The sequence below is a fragment of the Channa argus genome, chromosome 3, assembly GCF_033026475.1.
Source record: "Channa argus isolate prfri chromosome 3, Channa argus male v1.0, whole genome shotgun sequence".
In the NCBI taxonomy this organism is placed as follows: domain Eukaryota; kingdom Metazoa; phylum Chordata; class Actinopteri; order Anabantiformes; family Channidae; genus Channa; species Channa argus.
The window spans coordinates 1732142-1746993 of NC_090199.1; the positions used below are offsets into that span (position 1 = coordinate 1732142).

General features: G+C 42.8%; 1 protein-coding gene across 1 annotated transcript; it reads left to right on the forward strand.

Annotated features, from left to right (window-relative positions):
* Positions 1-910: 910 nt before the first annotated feature.
* Positions 911-14230, forward strand: LOC137124485 (malate dehydrogenase, cytoplasmic-like). The gene is made up of 9 exons (XM_067499557.1): positions 911-1162; positions 6783-6881; positions 8796-8892; positions 10114-10289; positions 11580-11702; positions 12327-12503; positions 12766-12879; positions 13340-13429; positions 13797-14230. The coding sequence occupies exons 1-9, from the start codon at positions 1109-1111 to the stop codon at positions 13917-13919; spliced, it is 1053 nt and encodes a 350-aa protein (XP_067355658.1). The 5' UTR covers positions 911-1108; the 3' UTR covers positions 13920-14230.
* The last annotated feature ends 622 nt before the right edge of the window (positions 14231-14852 follow it).

The window sequence follows — 14852 nt, forward strand, 5'->3', positions numbered from 1 at the left end:
CAACGTAATGTATGTGTGACAAATGATAAGTGTGAGAGAAAAGGCATTTAAGGATTTCTGATTAATCAGCGAACATTATTCAAAATGAGCTTTTTGAAAACTATAGCTTCAAATATTGATCACGAAAATGTTTCAAATTGAACTGAAAATCTATTAATTATTATAATGTGAATATTATTAGAGGAACTGAGTACATTTACTCTACTTGTACTTTTATGCTCTGTACTGTGTATTTTAGTCTCCTACCAGAGATCATTTCAGAGGGAAATCGCTTCAGTCGCACATTAACAAACACTACAACCACGTTTCCTCTTTGTGACTGAAATGTGTGAATCTTCATGTTCTTCATTAAGAGGAGCAGAGAGTGTTGGATGTTGGAAAGTCACATCTCGCTCTTCTTGAAGTTGCGTGTTAGTCTGGGCTAAGTTTGCACAGAACGGGGGCTGAACATTGCGGTGTCAAGTAATCGCTGTGGAAAACAGTCAGTCCGTCACATAAAGGACGTGAGGAAACATCCTAGACCCCTTTTCAAGACGCAAAACCCCCTGAGAGCTACAGCTCTGTTGTCCTGTCTGCCTGCGTCCGCATGTGTCTCTGCATGTCCTGGCCCAGGTATTAATAGTTCTGCAGGACTCATGTGACCCGAAAACATAGATTTTGGCTCGCAGCAGTGACGTCACCGAGGCTCACGCACAGAACTCCACTGCGTTTTTTATTTCTTTTACCGTTTTTAGCGTTTTCTTCGTTTCTACTCGTCTCCACTTGCGCTCACACGTGAAAAGCTTTAGCGGCGACTATTTCCGTCCTGAAAAGCTCATTAAGAGACTAGACCGACTGCAGCAGTGTGTGTGTGTGCGTGTGTGTTTATTTGCGTGTGTGTGTGCGTGAGACGGGTGGAGGTGTCACGGAGGCGCACGAAGCGGTGAAAGTCGAATTGCAGCGCGGGCTGAAGTCGCTTCCGGTGCCTGTCTGTCCCTCTTTATCTGTGGGTGTCTACCTGTCTCCCTCCTTCCCTCCCTCTCTCCATCTGTCTTCATCCTGTCGGTTCGAGTCGCCATTTCTGCTTCACAGGACGTCAGGCTGTCGAGCACAGAACCGGGCCGGCACCATGTTGACGCTGCTGACTTCCATGTATATGGTGGTTCGGGCGTTTTCCTCGCAGGTGAGTTGAAATCGGCTACAGGCAACGCAGCATTACGGGTCAAACACGGAGCTAAACTTTATCACCGCTCCCGAAATGGGCTCGTTAACACACGTGTGTGTTAGTTACTGTATGTGAATCGCATGATGCGCTTCCACGCGGGCCTTTTGACACTTCAGGTGTCAAAATGGCCGCCGGAGCAGCACCTTGTTGTGAGTGGAGGAACTCGGCTCGTTGACTCGTTTTCTGACCCTGTCATCTTTAATTCAGTGAGAGTCGTTTCTTCTTGGCAGCTTTGGCAAAGGCTCAGCGCCACGGTGAAGCCAGGCAGGGTAAACAATGCGGCTTCCGGTCCGAGTGTTAAAAATAAAAGCTCAGACTCTTTCATATCAGGTTTGGTAAAATAATGCAAGCAGCAGACACCGTTACAGATACATGCATTGAGCATCATTTAATTCATTTTAGAACAATATGTAAAAACATAAATACACGTTGAAAAATTGTGTGACTTTACAATATTGATTACTGAGCAGCCCAAATAACATGGAAAGAGATATAAATATAGAGATATAAAACCAAGAAAATCAATCCACTTATGATGTTGGGGAGGCTGAAGCGTATCCCAGCTGTCACTGGGTAAAGGTACACCTTGGACAGGTCTCCAGGTTATATCAGGCCCAACACAGATTCACACCTACGGGCAATTTAGAGTCGCCAATTAACCCAACATGCATGTCTTTGGTCTGTGGGGGGAAGCCGGACAACCCCGAGGACACCCACACAACCACAGGGAGAACATGCAAACTCCACACAGAGAACCTGCAGACAGCAGGTAGATTCGAGTGGGGCACCTTCTAGCTGTGAGGCAGCAGTGCTAACTACTCCACCGCTGTGCTGTCCCAGAAGCAAAATGTCCTCAAAGAGAAACATAACATAACTAGAGCTCCAAATTATGCAAGACCACTATTTATATCACCTCAAAGACACAAAAGGGTCAACAGTTCAATAATTGCAAACAATGCAAACCTACTGTGGAAACATTCCAAAGATATTCAAAGCGATGCAAAGAGTATTTTGAGAACTACAGCATGATGTTGTCACTGTAACTGCCTTATTTCCAAAGCGTCTCTTAACCTTAGTAAATGGTGCATTTAATTGTGAGCAAAACAAAATTACCATAAAAAAATTTAAATGAAGCGACAATGTTTGAACTTTTATTTTGAAGGTTGAGTTATTGCTCTTCCGACACGGTTCCGTGCATTTGCGCTGCCTTGGTGCAGCAATGCAGGCTGCGGATTATCAGCACCTCGGCCAGTTCCAGCCTGGCTTCCAGCAGCACAGAACTGCAGCTCCGGATGCTTTTACTGAATTTGAACCAGCAAACAGATCCAAAATGGCCGCTGGTGTCATTCGTAGACTGAAGGATGGACAAAGGTGATTGTGAATGAACCTCACCTCACACATAAGCCACTGATTCTCAGCTGTTCTTTAACAACTAGCAGCTGGTTGACCTACACTTCATGGCCAAAAGTATGTGAAAACACTATATATAGTCTGATATTTGAACATATGATTCCAAAACCACATGCTCTTCTCTAATCTGCAAGATGTTGGACCCTGCAGGCTGCTGCTGGGTGTTGCATTGATTTGGGGTCATTTTTTAAGAACTGCCCTCACGAACTGAGAGTTAAGAAGTCGCTTGCTGAGCATGAGCAATACTTTTTTCTTGATTTCCTGTTCCTTGCGGCCAAGTGCAAAAGTCCTTTTTTAAGGTAATTATAGCATCGATCACAATTAAGAATGTGAAGCTACATTTCCCCCAATACCCAAAACGGCATGACGTCAACTCTACGTATCTAATTTTTTATTTTCATGTACATTGTACATGATCGATCTCCTATTCTTCATGAATTGTTTTGGATTAAGTGGAGAGTGGTAGTGTCCAAAGATAGCAATAAAATTAATAACCCTGCATTAGTTATTTCTCTTATCACACAATCTTTGATGCCGACATGTCATCTGGAGTCAGCACTTAACCCAAATGCATTTCTTTGGACTGTAGACGGACGCTTTAGTAGCTGGAAGAAACCCAGACAGACACAGGACGAACAGAGAAAGGCCCCGTTCTACAGGTTCAGACCCAAGACCTTCTTGCCATTTAGGTGACAGTGCTAAACATTGCACAGAAAACGGTTTTTAATAGGTTTTAGGAAATGTGATCAAACACTTATATCGTCACAACTTATTGACCTGAACGTTTTACCCATCTGCTCTATAAATGTCAGCAGACCAGACGGCTCGGCTCCACACAGATTTGCCTCCTGCCAGGCTGCAGATCAACTTAACGACCTGACAAGTTCCTGTCGTCTGGGAAGTCGACTTAACTCTTGATTTCCTTTTCACCTCTTACCCTGATTGGAAAACGGTCAAAGTAACATTCGACGTAATCCACAGGAACTTTCTGTGACCTGTTTTCTACCTTATGAGAAAGAGTTGTGTGAACTTTAGTAGAGTAATTGGAGCATTTTTTCTCTAGTCATTTAAAACCCAATTTCCCAGGAAAAATACAAAGGGACTTGAACTTTATTTGACATCACGTTTTGTTGTAAGCTCTTGACATTTCATGGCAGAGGCCCTGGCTCCAGACATCATCAGAGGCTGCTGATGAGATGGTCAACTTTCAAAACCTCAGTCAGATGTTGTTAAATCAAAGGTTGATCTTTTTTGGAAGCCCACCTTCTTTCTTTATCTCATTGTCTTAACCACTGGCTGTTTCCTAATCCTAACTACTCCTCTTTGCTGCCAACCACACCATCTTCATCCTAACGTCTTATTTGTCTTCAACCGCTGTCTGTTCTACTGTTTTATGGGGCCTGTAATTGACTTAAAGGATCATTTAGTAAAGGTGCTCAGCTACCGACAGCACAGCAATGGAGTAAATACTTTTCCAAGCGTGAGGGTCACAGCTGTAATGGTGCATGAAACTCATGTTTGGGAACAGTTTGATTGTTTAGACACCAAGTAAGCTGTGATAATCTACATCCCATTGTGTGGAAATGTTTTCAAAGTGTGGTCAAGAAAACTTCTGCATTCTTGAAGACGTTCCAGGATCCATCAACAGGTCCCAGGAGCTCTTGATAGGTTCCTGGAAGTTCTGGAGGGGTGCAAAGGGTCACTGAGATTCTTCCAGAGGTTCACTGTATCTTTATGTGGAACGCAGTGGTCATTGAGGAAGCATCATTGGAAAAGGTTTCAGGAACCTCTGAGTATATTTCAGGAGTAAGAAAGGAGCTTTTGGGTACATTTGTAAGGGCACCAATGTTTTTAGTTCCATTCGGTTCTTGAGTTCCAGGAAACTTGATAATGTTGTATGAGTTTATCAGGAAAAACCATGAAAGGTTATGAAGTTTGTGATGGGGTTTCAAGGGACTGTCAGGGGTTTTCAGGGTCCAAGTGTGCCTGGGGGACTTTAGTGTTCTTAGGCATCAAGGGTACTTTTAGTTTCAGGGAATGTTCCTGGAGTTTAGATTTTTGTCCTGCAGGTTCTTAAATTTTTTTTAAATGTTTTTCATAATGTTTTATTCTGAAGTTTGTAGCAGCACAGTTTAAGGGGGAGCGAGAAAATCCGAAGAGAGTTTAGAGGAGCTTGCAGTTATTCTTTGGGATTTCCACTAGTTCTTGACACGATTTAGGGTCCTCGTTGGATTAGTAGTTGATCTTAATGAGTTTTTGGGCCGAGCGCTAAGAATGTTCTGATAGTTGTGTGTAGGGGATCATGTGTCTGTAATTATAGCAGTGTATATGAGTATGTAGTGGTATTATATATTCTAGCAAATGTAAGAAAGCAAAAATCTGACTGAACATTGTAGCATCAGCGTGTACTTAAAGAGCAAAAGTACAAGTTATGAGAAGTAGAAATATAAAGTAGCATAGGAATATTCCAGTTAGGCAAACTAGCCTGCCACAAAGTTATATTTAAACTGTACTTGGTTACATGGGGGAGGCTGTAGATCAGTTGGTTGACCACAGGGTCAGTGGTTCGATCCCCAGTTATGAGTATATGTCAAAGTGCCTCTGGGCAAGACACTGACCCCCTAGCAGCCCATTCCCCTCCCCAGCTGTGCAGTGTGGGTCCAAGCCCAGTAGAAATAGAGGAGGGTTGCGTCAGGAAGAGCATCCTGTGGAAAAACTGTGCCAACTCAACATGTGGACAACGATCCGCTGTGGCGACACTGAACTTACGGAATAAGCCGAAAGGACAAAGTAAACTACACTTGGTTACATGTATTTCGTTGCTTTCCACCACTGGAGACAGAAAAATAGGTCAGTGTGTGCGGTCCCCGTAGTGGACACGAGGTGTCGCCAAAGGCAGCTTCTCACTTGTCAAATAAAAAAAAACTTTTTCGGGGGAAAAAAAATCATCTGCCCTATTTGGCGCCGGTGGGCGCGGTTCGACCAGAGCGATGCATTATGGGAGATGGGGTTCGATTTGCCCAAACACACTGCGTTAGTGTCTTAAAATGACTACAAGTCCCGTTGTGAGTGTCTGACGAGTCGTGTCAACCCTGTCTTTGTAATACACACGGATAGAGGTGACCCTGCGTCCAGTCCGACTCAGAGCAGGAGAACAGGCGTCTCACAGTCGAAGCATCTTCATCCGCAGACAAAATGGTAAGATGGGTCGTTAACTGCGGGCGGACTTTTGTAAAAATGACAACGATAGCTCTTTAATTTAGTGAACGTTTGTGTTCATTCAAATCCTGTGTAACGTCAGAGGTCTGTGCGGCTGACATTAGCAAGACGGAAGCGTCATAAAGTGAAGTTGGAGCCAAATTAACGCTAATGTTACTTTCGCTGCTGTGGTGGAGTTGACCGTGTTTCACTTAACGCTGCGGGTCCCGGTAGGAGCCAAGGGCACCGCTGCGTGCAGGTTATGGCGCAGTTACAACACGGCCTGCAGGTGACCCGCACCTGGAACGTTAACGTTGGCTTCTGCGGCGGAGATGTTTGATTTGTTTCCGCCGTTTGAACCATCGACTCCTCCGATGAGCGTTCATGCATCTGCCTCCATTTTAATGAAGGCAGGCTGTGGCGTGGCGTCACGTTATGTCACCGGCTTGTTGTTTCATTCAGGCGGAGCTGCCAATCAGGGCCGGAGCCAGAATCTCACTAACATGGAAATGGACCGTTTTCAACTTGTACCATGTCTCAGTATGTTGTAAATAGAAAAACTGTAAAATCATGCTATGGTACTATTTTTCTCTTTTCCTTTATTTTGACAGATGGATTTCATGTTTGATAGCAGCTATTTAAGATAACATCTAAAATAATATGCAAAGACATGGCTCCCAAATCTAGTATGCACTCATTCTGTATTGCAAGCTTCCCACGGTTGAGTTTGGTCATAAATCCTGATTCATAATTCATAAAAAGGACATGCCAAGTTACAAAGAGGACAAGGTGCTTATACAACCTCACTTTAATTATTCATCTCTTAATTATTGGCTCTATTACAGTTAAAAACAAAAAACTGTTCCAACCAGCTCAGACCAACATGCTGGAATCTGCCACTTGGTTTCCTCCCTCTGTTAATAATCTTTTTCAGTTACACACATAAACCAGCCTGTTCGTTTTCCTCCAGGCTGAACCAATCCGTGTTGTGGTGACCGGTGCTGCTGGTCAGATCGCCTACTCCCTCCTGTACAGCATCGCCAAGGGAGATGTGTTCGGAAAGGACCAGGTAAGGCCGAGCTTTGATTATATAACAAGCCGCAGCAGCAAAGCCCTCTTTCCCCCAGAGCTCCATGCAATGCAATTTGTGGGGCTTGACTGTTATATAATGGAATCACCATGAATAAAGTATTTATTTTGATGGCGACATGTGTTCAGCTTAATGCTTCCCTGATCAGTGATGAACAGGAAATGAAAAAGAAACGTGACTTTAAGACGTAAAACCTTAGAAAAAGGATCTTAAAAGCAGAGATTTGTTTTTCAGGCCATTACAGCTGTGTACTCAGCTAAATATGTGACATGTCATTTCCATGACAACAGGCAAACTTCTTAAAGACAGTTACGTGATGTCATCGATGACGTCATCAATACACTTATACATACACTTTTTAATTTACCTAACATTTCAAGGAACTGACTACAGAAAAAACAAGAGCAGAACAACCACAGAAAACTCCCATTGGCTCATACATCAGTTGTTATCAGCTTGCCTTGTTTCATCGTAAAGGTCTTAGACAAAATGCAAAATCCCACTACTTTACCTGCAGTTATGCAATTTATGGAAATCCTAGATGTGTCCTGGAATTTACAAATTTGTTTCCCCATGTCATTAACATTGTAAAAAGGCTAAAAAGTGTTTTACATAAAAATAATTGTCTAATTTCACATTACGCTAGAAAAACATGCCTTGAGTTACAAAATAAATGAAAATTGACAAGGAAAGTTGTATAATAACCTGTTGGATCCATAAAGAAGTGTTTCCTTATACTGGTACAAGTGTAATGGCCCGTCATGGTCATGCCAACACCTACACAACATTTTTCTATCTAATGATGTCACATTCGCGACCAATTGTTGGTTGGTACAAAGGGCTCAGAGAGCCGTTCTTGTTAATATTGTGCCCAAGTTTCCCTGCCTGTCCTACATCCACTCCACTCCTTTTTTTTTTTACTTGCAGAAGCAGCAAAACTGTTTAGCGCAATGATCCCACGATGGTGGAACGAGCACCAAACTCTGCACGCTCAACTGAATCTCTCCCAATATTCAAAAAACTGCTAAAAACACAACTCTTCCGAGTCTTCCTATGCACTTAAATCTCTTTTTAAAAAAAAAACAAAAAAAACATTCTGCTCTTTCTCGCACTTGCATGTCGTGAACTGTGAACAATTTTCTGATCGGACTTTGCTTTGATGTTTTCTCCTTGACTTAGATTCTTGCTGCCTTGTACCTCACTTGTAAGTCGCTTTGGATAAAAGCGTCTGCTAAATGACTAAATGTAAATGAGAAGCAGCCATTGCAAAGAGATCGTCGTTGTTGACTAACGGCTGTAGGATTTGTCTGTTGCTGTTCTGAAACGGACCATTTATTTGACACATAGTGTTTGTTTGCATGCAACTACCTCTTGTTAACATTCACTTTGTTTTGCTTGACCCTCACGTGGAATTTACCAATCAAAGGTGCTGCAGTAGAACTAGAAATACCCCAAAGTTGTTTTTTTTATGGTGGTGCACAAAAAAGCTCTATTATCCTCTTTCCACCGTACCTGAAAAAAGATGTTGAAAACCGTATTGTAGAGAATGTTCAGCTTGTGAGATGTGGAAATGATGACAAAGGTTTTTACTTGGTTGAGTTTGTGTAAAGCTTGAAAAACTGGATTCACTGTCACAATTTAAAACATAACCTTTATGCTTCTCTGAATGTAACCAGATGAGACCTTGAAAGTCATTGAAAAGTCCTTGTATTCAAAGCAGGCGTTTATCTGTACTACATATCTTCATCAACTGCAAGCTGCACTTGTCACATGCATCAAGTTTAATCATTAGTGCAGATAAGAGTTTATGTACCGACTGGTTTAATGCAGTAAAAATGGTTCCATGCAGGTAATGGATTTGTCACTGATGGCTGTGTTTCTCTGTCTCATTAGCCAGTCGTTTTGATCCTGCTGGACATCCCCCCCATGCTGCCGGTGCTGGATGGAGTAGTCATGGAGCTTCAAGACTGTGCCCTCCCACTGCTGAGGGGTGAGTCAATAAAATGTGAGAGAGAAGTTCTGTTGTTGTGGAGGAATTAGGCCCAAACTCTCTCTTTAATAAAATTAGTAGGTGCATGTTGTTTTGTCCTTTCAGCTTCTCCTGTGGGATCAGGGTATACATTTAATCAGATTATTATCATTGTTAGGTTCAGTTATTAGTGATTTATGTTGTAAATCTTATCTAGAATTAAGTTGTTATTGCTTCCTTGGCTACACCTGCTGATCTGTTGTTACATAGAAATCGATTGTTGTAGTATCTCATGATGAAGCACAAACTTTCTCATCTATAAAAGAACCTTTATCAGTCCAAGCTGTGGACAAACTATAGCAGTGCATCCTCCTGTCAGCCACAGTTATTGGTCTCTAATACCCTACCTAGAGACACGTCCTGTCTCTGCTGCTGTTGTGAGGGAGGTGGAAGGAGTGTCTAAAATAAGGTTTCTGGTTGGCTGCCATTTAAGGGAGCACAGCATCAGAGCAGCGGTGGAACAATGAACAGAAGAGACCTGAACCCTGACTGAAGTCCGGACTGATAGCAGGAATAACCAAACGCTAACTTATCGTCAGGATCAGTCGAGGCAGCAGGAGTTTATCTGAGAGCCTCTGCAAAGAAATCATTTGACATTAATAAACAGCGTTTCAGTCCTGATGGATGTAAAGGGTAGAGTGTGAATCGAATGTGTTTGGATGTTCACTAAGGACAACTCACAGAGAGGGTTATCAGAACATCAGTTTGTCCTTGTCAAGCAGGACAACCTCTGTTCAGACCTAGTAACTAAAGCTGCAGCTCAGCAGGTTATTAATGTATGACTCGATTTTGAGACTTCAGCTAACTTGATTCCCAAAAGTTGCATAATTTAACTTTAAGATGATTTTTGTAGACTGGGATCAGCTTCCATAGGATATGTGCACTCATACATGCACATCTCCAAGTTAAGTCAGAGTTTTGCATTTATATTCATAGCATCAGTAAGGAGGTGGACATGGGAGAAGAGAGGGTAGCAGTCAAAGCCTGGACGCTGCTATTATGTATAATGTCCTATAGTCACATTCAGTTATAACCACAGACAGTTTGTGGAAATTATGGAGAAATATGTCTGGAAGCACAGCTGTAGGGTTTAACATCGGTCTGGCACAGCAATCATAAAAATACACTAAATAATGTGATAAATACATAAATTAACTGAGTGTGACCACCTCCTTCCCACAGAGGTCATCCCCACTGACAAGGTGGAGGTGGGCTTCAAGGACATTGATGCTGCCATCTTGGTGGGCTCCATGCCTAGGAAGGAGGGCATGGAGAGGAAGGACCTGCTGAAGGCCAACGTGGCCATCTTCAAGACGCAGGGAGCCGCCCTGGACAAGTACGCCAAGAAGACCGTCAAGGTGAGACTTTAGTCCTTTTTGTTTTTTCATCTTATGAATTTGGTAAATGTTCTGCTTCTGTAGTGCTTTAATGCAAAGCACTTTACAATGTTACTTCTCATTCACACACACACACTGATGATGGCAGCTGTCACGCAAGATGCTCATCTGACTCACCCTGAGCAACTTAAGGTTCACTATTACCATAGTTCACTATTGTCATTATGGGCTGTGGACAGCCGCATTGCAGACTGAGCTACAGCCGCTCTTTGTTTGGTAGGAAGTGTATAGAGACATCGTCTGCTACTTTGAGACACTTTGGCAGACTGCGGCTGATAAACACAAGGAAATGAAAGCGCTGACACAGCATCATTCCCCGGATAAAACAGCCTTTTGTTTTTTTACAACGCTGACTCTGTCACATTTGCTCTGTTTCACCACTGAACATCTTTCAGAGCAGCTTCAGGTAAACAGCAGCTCTGCAAAGCTGAGGATCAAAGTCCCTCTGTGCTTTGTGTACTCTGTAGTCAATGCTTACAGTGTGCAGGTCAGCAGGAGGGAGTGTAATGACCAAAGTCCTCAGTCAAGCCCAGCGTGGTGAAAGAGCTTGTGTCTGAGGTCAAAGGTCAATGCTTCACATGCAGCGAATTTTTGGAGAAAAGGAAACCTCGTGCTCTTGACCTCTGTGGGAACTTTAAAGTAATATTACACCTGAAACTCTCATAGAACATTAATAAGATTAGTTGAAATGCTTTCTTAGGAAACAACAACCATCTACCCTAAATGTCCGAGTGCATTTAGAAAAGCTGTGTTGAGCTGTGCATTTAGACAGCTCAAGGCTCTGGTCCCTTTAGAGGCAGAACTGTTTCAAGCTTATTCCTCAAAGCTTGGCTTTCACCATGTCCACACATTTGGATCACAAGTTTCTCTTCCCCAAAGACAAAACTAGCTATGGTTATGGGAAAATGACAAAAATTGGACTTATGAGGATATTGATTCCACATTTTGTGCCAACTACAAGTTACTATAGCTTCAAAGTTTCAGATTTATGTGCATTTTACTAAGATCATTTATTTTTTTAATGTATTTTTATATGTAGGTGTGTTTCAAAAGGTGAAATGGCCTTTGAATTCCCTGTATTTGCCTAATAGCAACAACAAAATGAAATGTAAATAAATCAGCACAGATCTGTGACACTAAGTGTATAATGTTATTTATATCTGAATGAAACAGGAAAAAAAAAACAAGAACAAAGTTGAGCAAATTTACATATTTACATCAGTCCTTCTCACTGTGTCTCTGTCCTGTCAGGTTCTGGTGGTCGGAAATCCAGCAAACACCAACTGTCTGATCGCCTCCAAGTCTGCTCCATCCATCCCGAAAGAGAACTTCTCCTGCCTGACTCGACTTGACCACAACAGAGCCTGCTCCCAGGTGCGTGCACACATCTGTGTGTCTATAATGATGAAATTAGTAGCATGACACATTCCCCTGAGCTTAGCAGCCCCTGTAAAACAGTGAGGGCCAGACACTGTCTTCACTTTAAAGGTCTAAGAATCTAGTAGGACCCTACAAAAGACACCTGAGGAATAGCACATATTATACTAATAATTCATATCTGATCTTATAATATAAGAGTAAAAGATCTACTTAGAATCTTTACTTCACACTTGTTTTGACTGGTATCACCACACATTTTGTAGTGTTCACGTTTGAACAACTCTAAATTTTGCATCAAAGGTTCCTGAATGTGTGGTTGCAGTGTAGAGCGCCACCTGCTGGATGTTATGTTCAACTGTCGTCTCATTTCCATCACTTCCATTAAGACAAATGCAAGCAACTATGAATGAGTAATAATGGAGCACATCTTAAACTCCTATAAAGAAACAGCTTTGCAGGTTTTTGCATTTGGAAGCAAGTGCATTTATCTCCTAAAATAGAGCTGAATGATACTGTGTGTTCTGAAATTAAATAGAACAACTTTGTTTCTGATAATTCCACTCATTGCTTGCAAAAGAAACGCTGAATGACCCTGCTGTGTCTGTCCCTGGCCTGCAGGTGGCGATGCGTTGCAGCGTGTCCTCAGACAGCGTGAAAAACGTCATCATCTGGGGGAACCACTCCTCCACCCAGTACCCCGACGTGCACCACGCCAAGGTCAACATCCACGGCTCCGAGTTGCCCGCCTACGACGCCGTCAAGGACAATGCCTGGCTAAGAGGAGACTTTATCTCAGTAAGTGTTCCACACGCTCCATCTGGGTTCACTGTGAAAAGGAAGCTAAAGGAATTTGTGAACTTGAAAGATTTTTGAGTTGAATTTTGAATTTTGCCTCAATAGGACAGAGGACAAAGATGGGGGGTGGGGGGGGGTATCGCCCATCGACAGTTCAGGGATCACCCAGATCCTGCACCTACACCAATTATTATAATTTTTTTCAGGTTTGTGCTTTCTGTTCTCTTTTACAAACAGCCACCTTTTTACGTCCCTCTTGCAGACTGTGCAGCAGCGCGGTGCAGCTGTCATCAAGGCCAGGAAGCTGTCCAGCGCCATGTCTGCTGCCAAAGCCATCTGCGACCACATGAGGGACATCTGGTTCGGCACCAAGGAGGTGAGTGCGGACGGGGAGGTGCCCACACACGCTAGCAATGCTCTCCAGGCCTGGATATGTTCTGAAACGTGTAACACGAGGCACAGGGAGCACTGAAGGTTCTTAAAGGAGGAAGATAATCTACACATTAATGTAAATCCTCAGCACATGAAATCCAGCCTGAAAGTTTGGGGGCTTTTAGCACCAGATTAATGCCAGTATATTAGTGTTTTACACTGAAGATGCTTTGACTTTTATGCCAAACTGGGATTTGTTTTGTGAATTTTGAAAGTTGGGATGGAAAAACCTGGGATGGGATTTGGAGCATGTTGAGAAAACAAAACTGTCACACAAACAAGATAAATAAACCCAAACCCAGCTCAGCTGTATTTCCAAAGTAGTTGCACGAATGGTGTCTTTGATTAGTGGTTTCTGCCGGACATATTGTTTTGGACTGAAACGTCATATTTCCTGCTCACAGGGTGAGTTCATCTCCATGGGTGTGTATGCTGCTGGAAACCCCTACGGCATCCCAGAGGATCTTATCTACTCCTTCCCCATCCAGATCAAGGTGAGGTTGTTTAATCAGCTGTGGATCACGTGAAACACCTCAGGGACATATGACCTTCATGTCTGAAAATGAATTGTTAAACAGCTACCTATCTACAGTACAACCTGTTGCAAATAAAGTCTTTTTCCAAAAAGTTGTTGAAAGGATTGTCGAAAATTATAAATCTGAAAAAGATTTGTTTATTTTGAATTTGAAGCCAGCAACATGCTTTAGAAATCGTGGGTCAGGGAGATGTTAACCATTGTGCATCACCTCTTTTGAGAACTCTGTTTAGGAAGTGCCAATGATTACATTACATTATTATGCCACAACTCATACTTGATAAAAGTAATAAGGGAAAGTGACGGGCATATTTTGTCCCCCACAGAACAAGACCTGGAAGGTTGTTGAGGGGCTGCCAATCAATGACTTCTCCAGGGCCAAGATGGATGCCACAGCAGCCGAGCTGGTGGAGGAGCGAGACACCGCCCTGGACTTCCTGTCCCAGTGACTGCTGGCCCCCGCTGGCCAACAGCAGCGCGTAGATCCCCTAAAGCCTCGCTGCTCGCGGCTCTAATGACGAAGCCCTCCACTATTCTAACCGTCTCAGCTGGTGTCTGTGTGTGTGGGTGTGTTTGTGAGTGTGTATCACTAGGCCACCTCCTCAGGTTGTCAGAAAACCTGTTTTAAAAACCACAACCTGGCCTCCTCCATGTACAAGATACAGAGAAAATGTGTCCGTCAGTAGATGATAACACACACTAGCTCTCCTGAAACTGTAAGAGAACACGTGATCACCAATAAAACAACAATGAAACAGAACACGTTTGTGCTTTTTATTAACCTCTATCAGCGTTAACAACATCAGGGTTTTATTTGAACACGTTCTCCTGTTGTGAGCCCTAAAAAGGAACAAACCATTGATCTTTTTTTTAGGGTTTATTTAAAGTCAAAATCCCAAATCTCTACATATTTACCCCTGAACAGTTTTTTCTCTTGCTCAGAAAGGAAAGTAAATCTAAAAAACATTTAAAAATTAATCTCTTGGGAATTATAATTTAAAAGTTAAAAACAGGGAAATTGCCACTGTTTGACTACATGCAAAATGCGCACGTTTGCTTTTAATACAGTAAAAGAAAGATTAGCTTTGTTGGACTCCTGACGTGTGTTGTGCACGTGGGGGCAGTGGACACCTGAGGGGGTTTGTGTTTAAAAATAATTCAATTATTAAATTTCAACTGAAACAAATATTGGAGCAAAACTAAAATAATCGGTCGCCCGAACTTCAATACAAACGTTATTCCACTAAATGGAACCGACAGGAATCACCTGTCTGCAGCCGCAGATGAGACCTTCCTGAAGGGGCGAGGACGTCTGACTAACGGGAACTTTCGGCCAATCACCAGTCGGCTTTGACGTTCGGACGCGCGACGTCACTAGTCTT

Coding starts and splice junctions, on each gene's coding strand:
- LOC137124485 (XM_067499557.1), top strand. CDS start 1,109: ATGTTGACGCTGCTGACTTCCATGTATATGGTGGTTCGGGCGTTTTCC. Junction 1,163..6,782: donor TTCGGGCGTTTTCCTCGCAG/GTGAGTTGAAAT, acceptor GTTTTCCTCCAG/GCTGAACCAATCCGTGTTGT. Junction 12,504..12,765: donor TAAGAGGAGACTTTATCTCA/GTAAGTGTTCCA, acceptor TCCCTCTTGCAG/ACTGTGCAGCAGCGCGGTGC.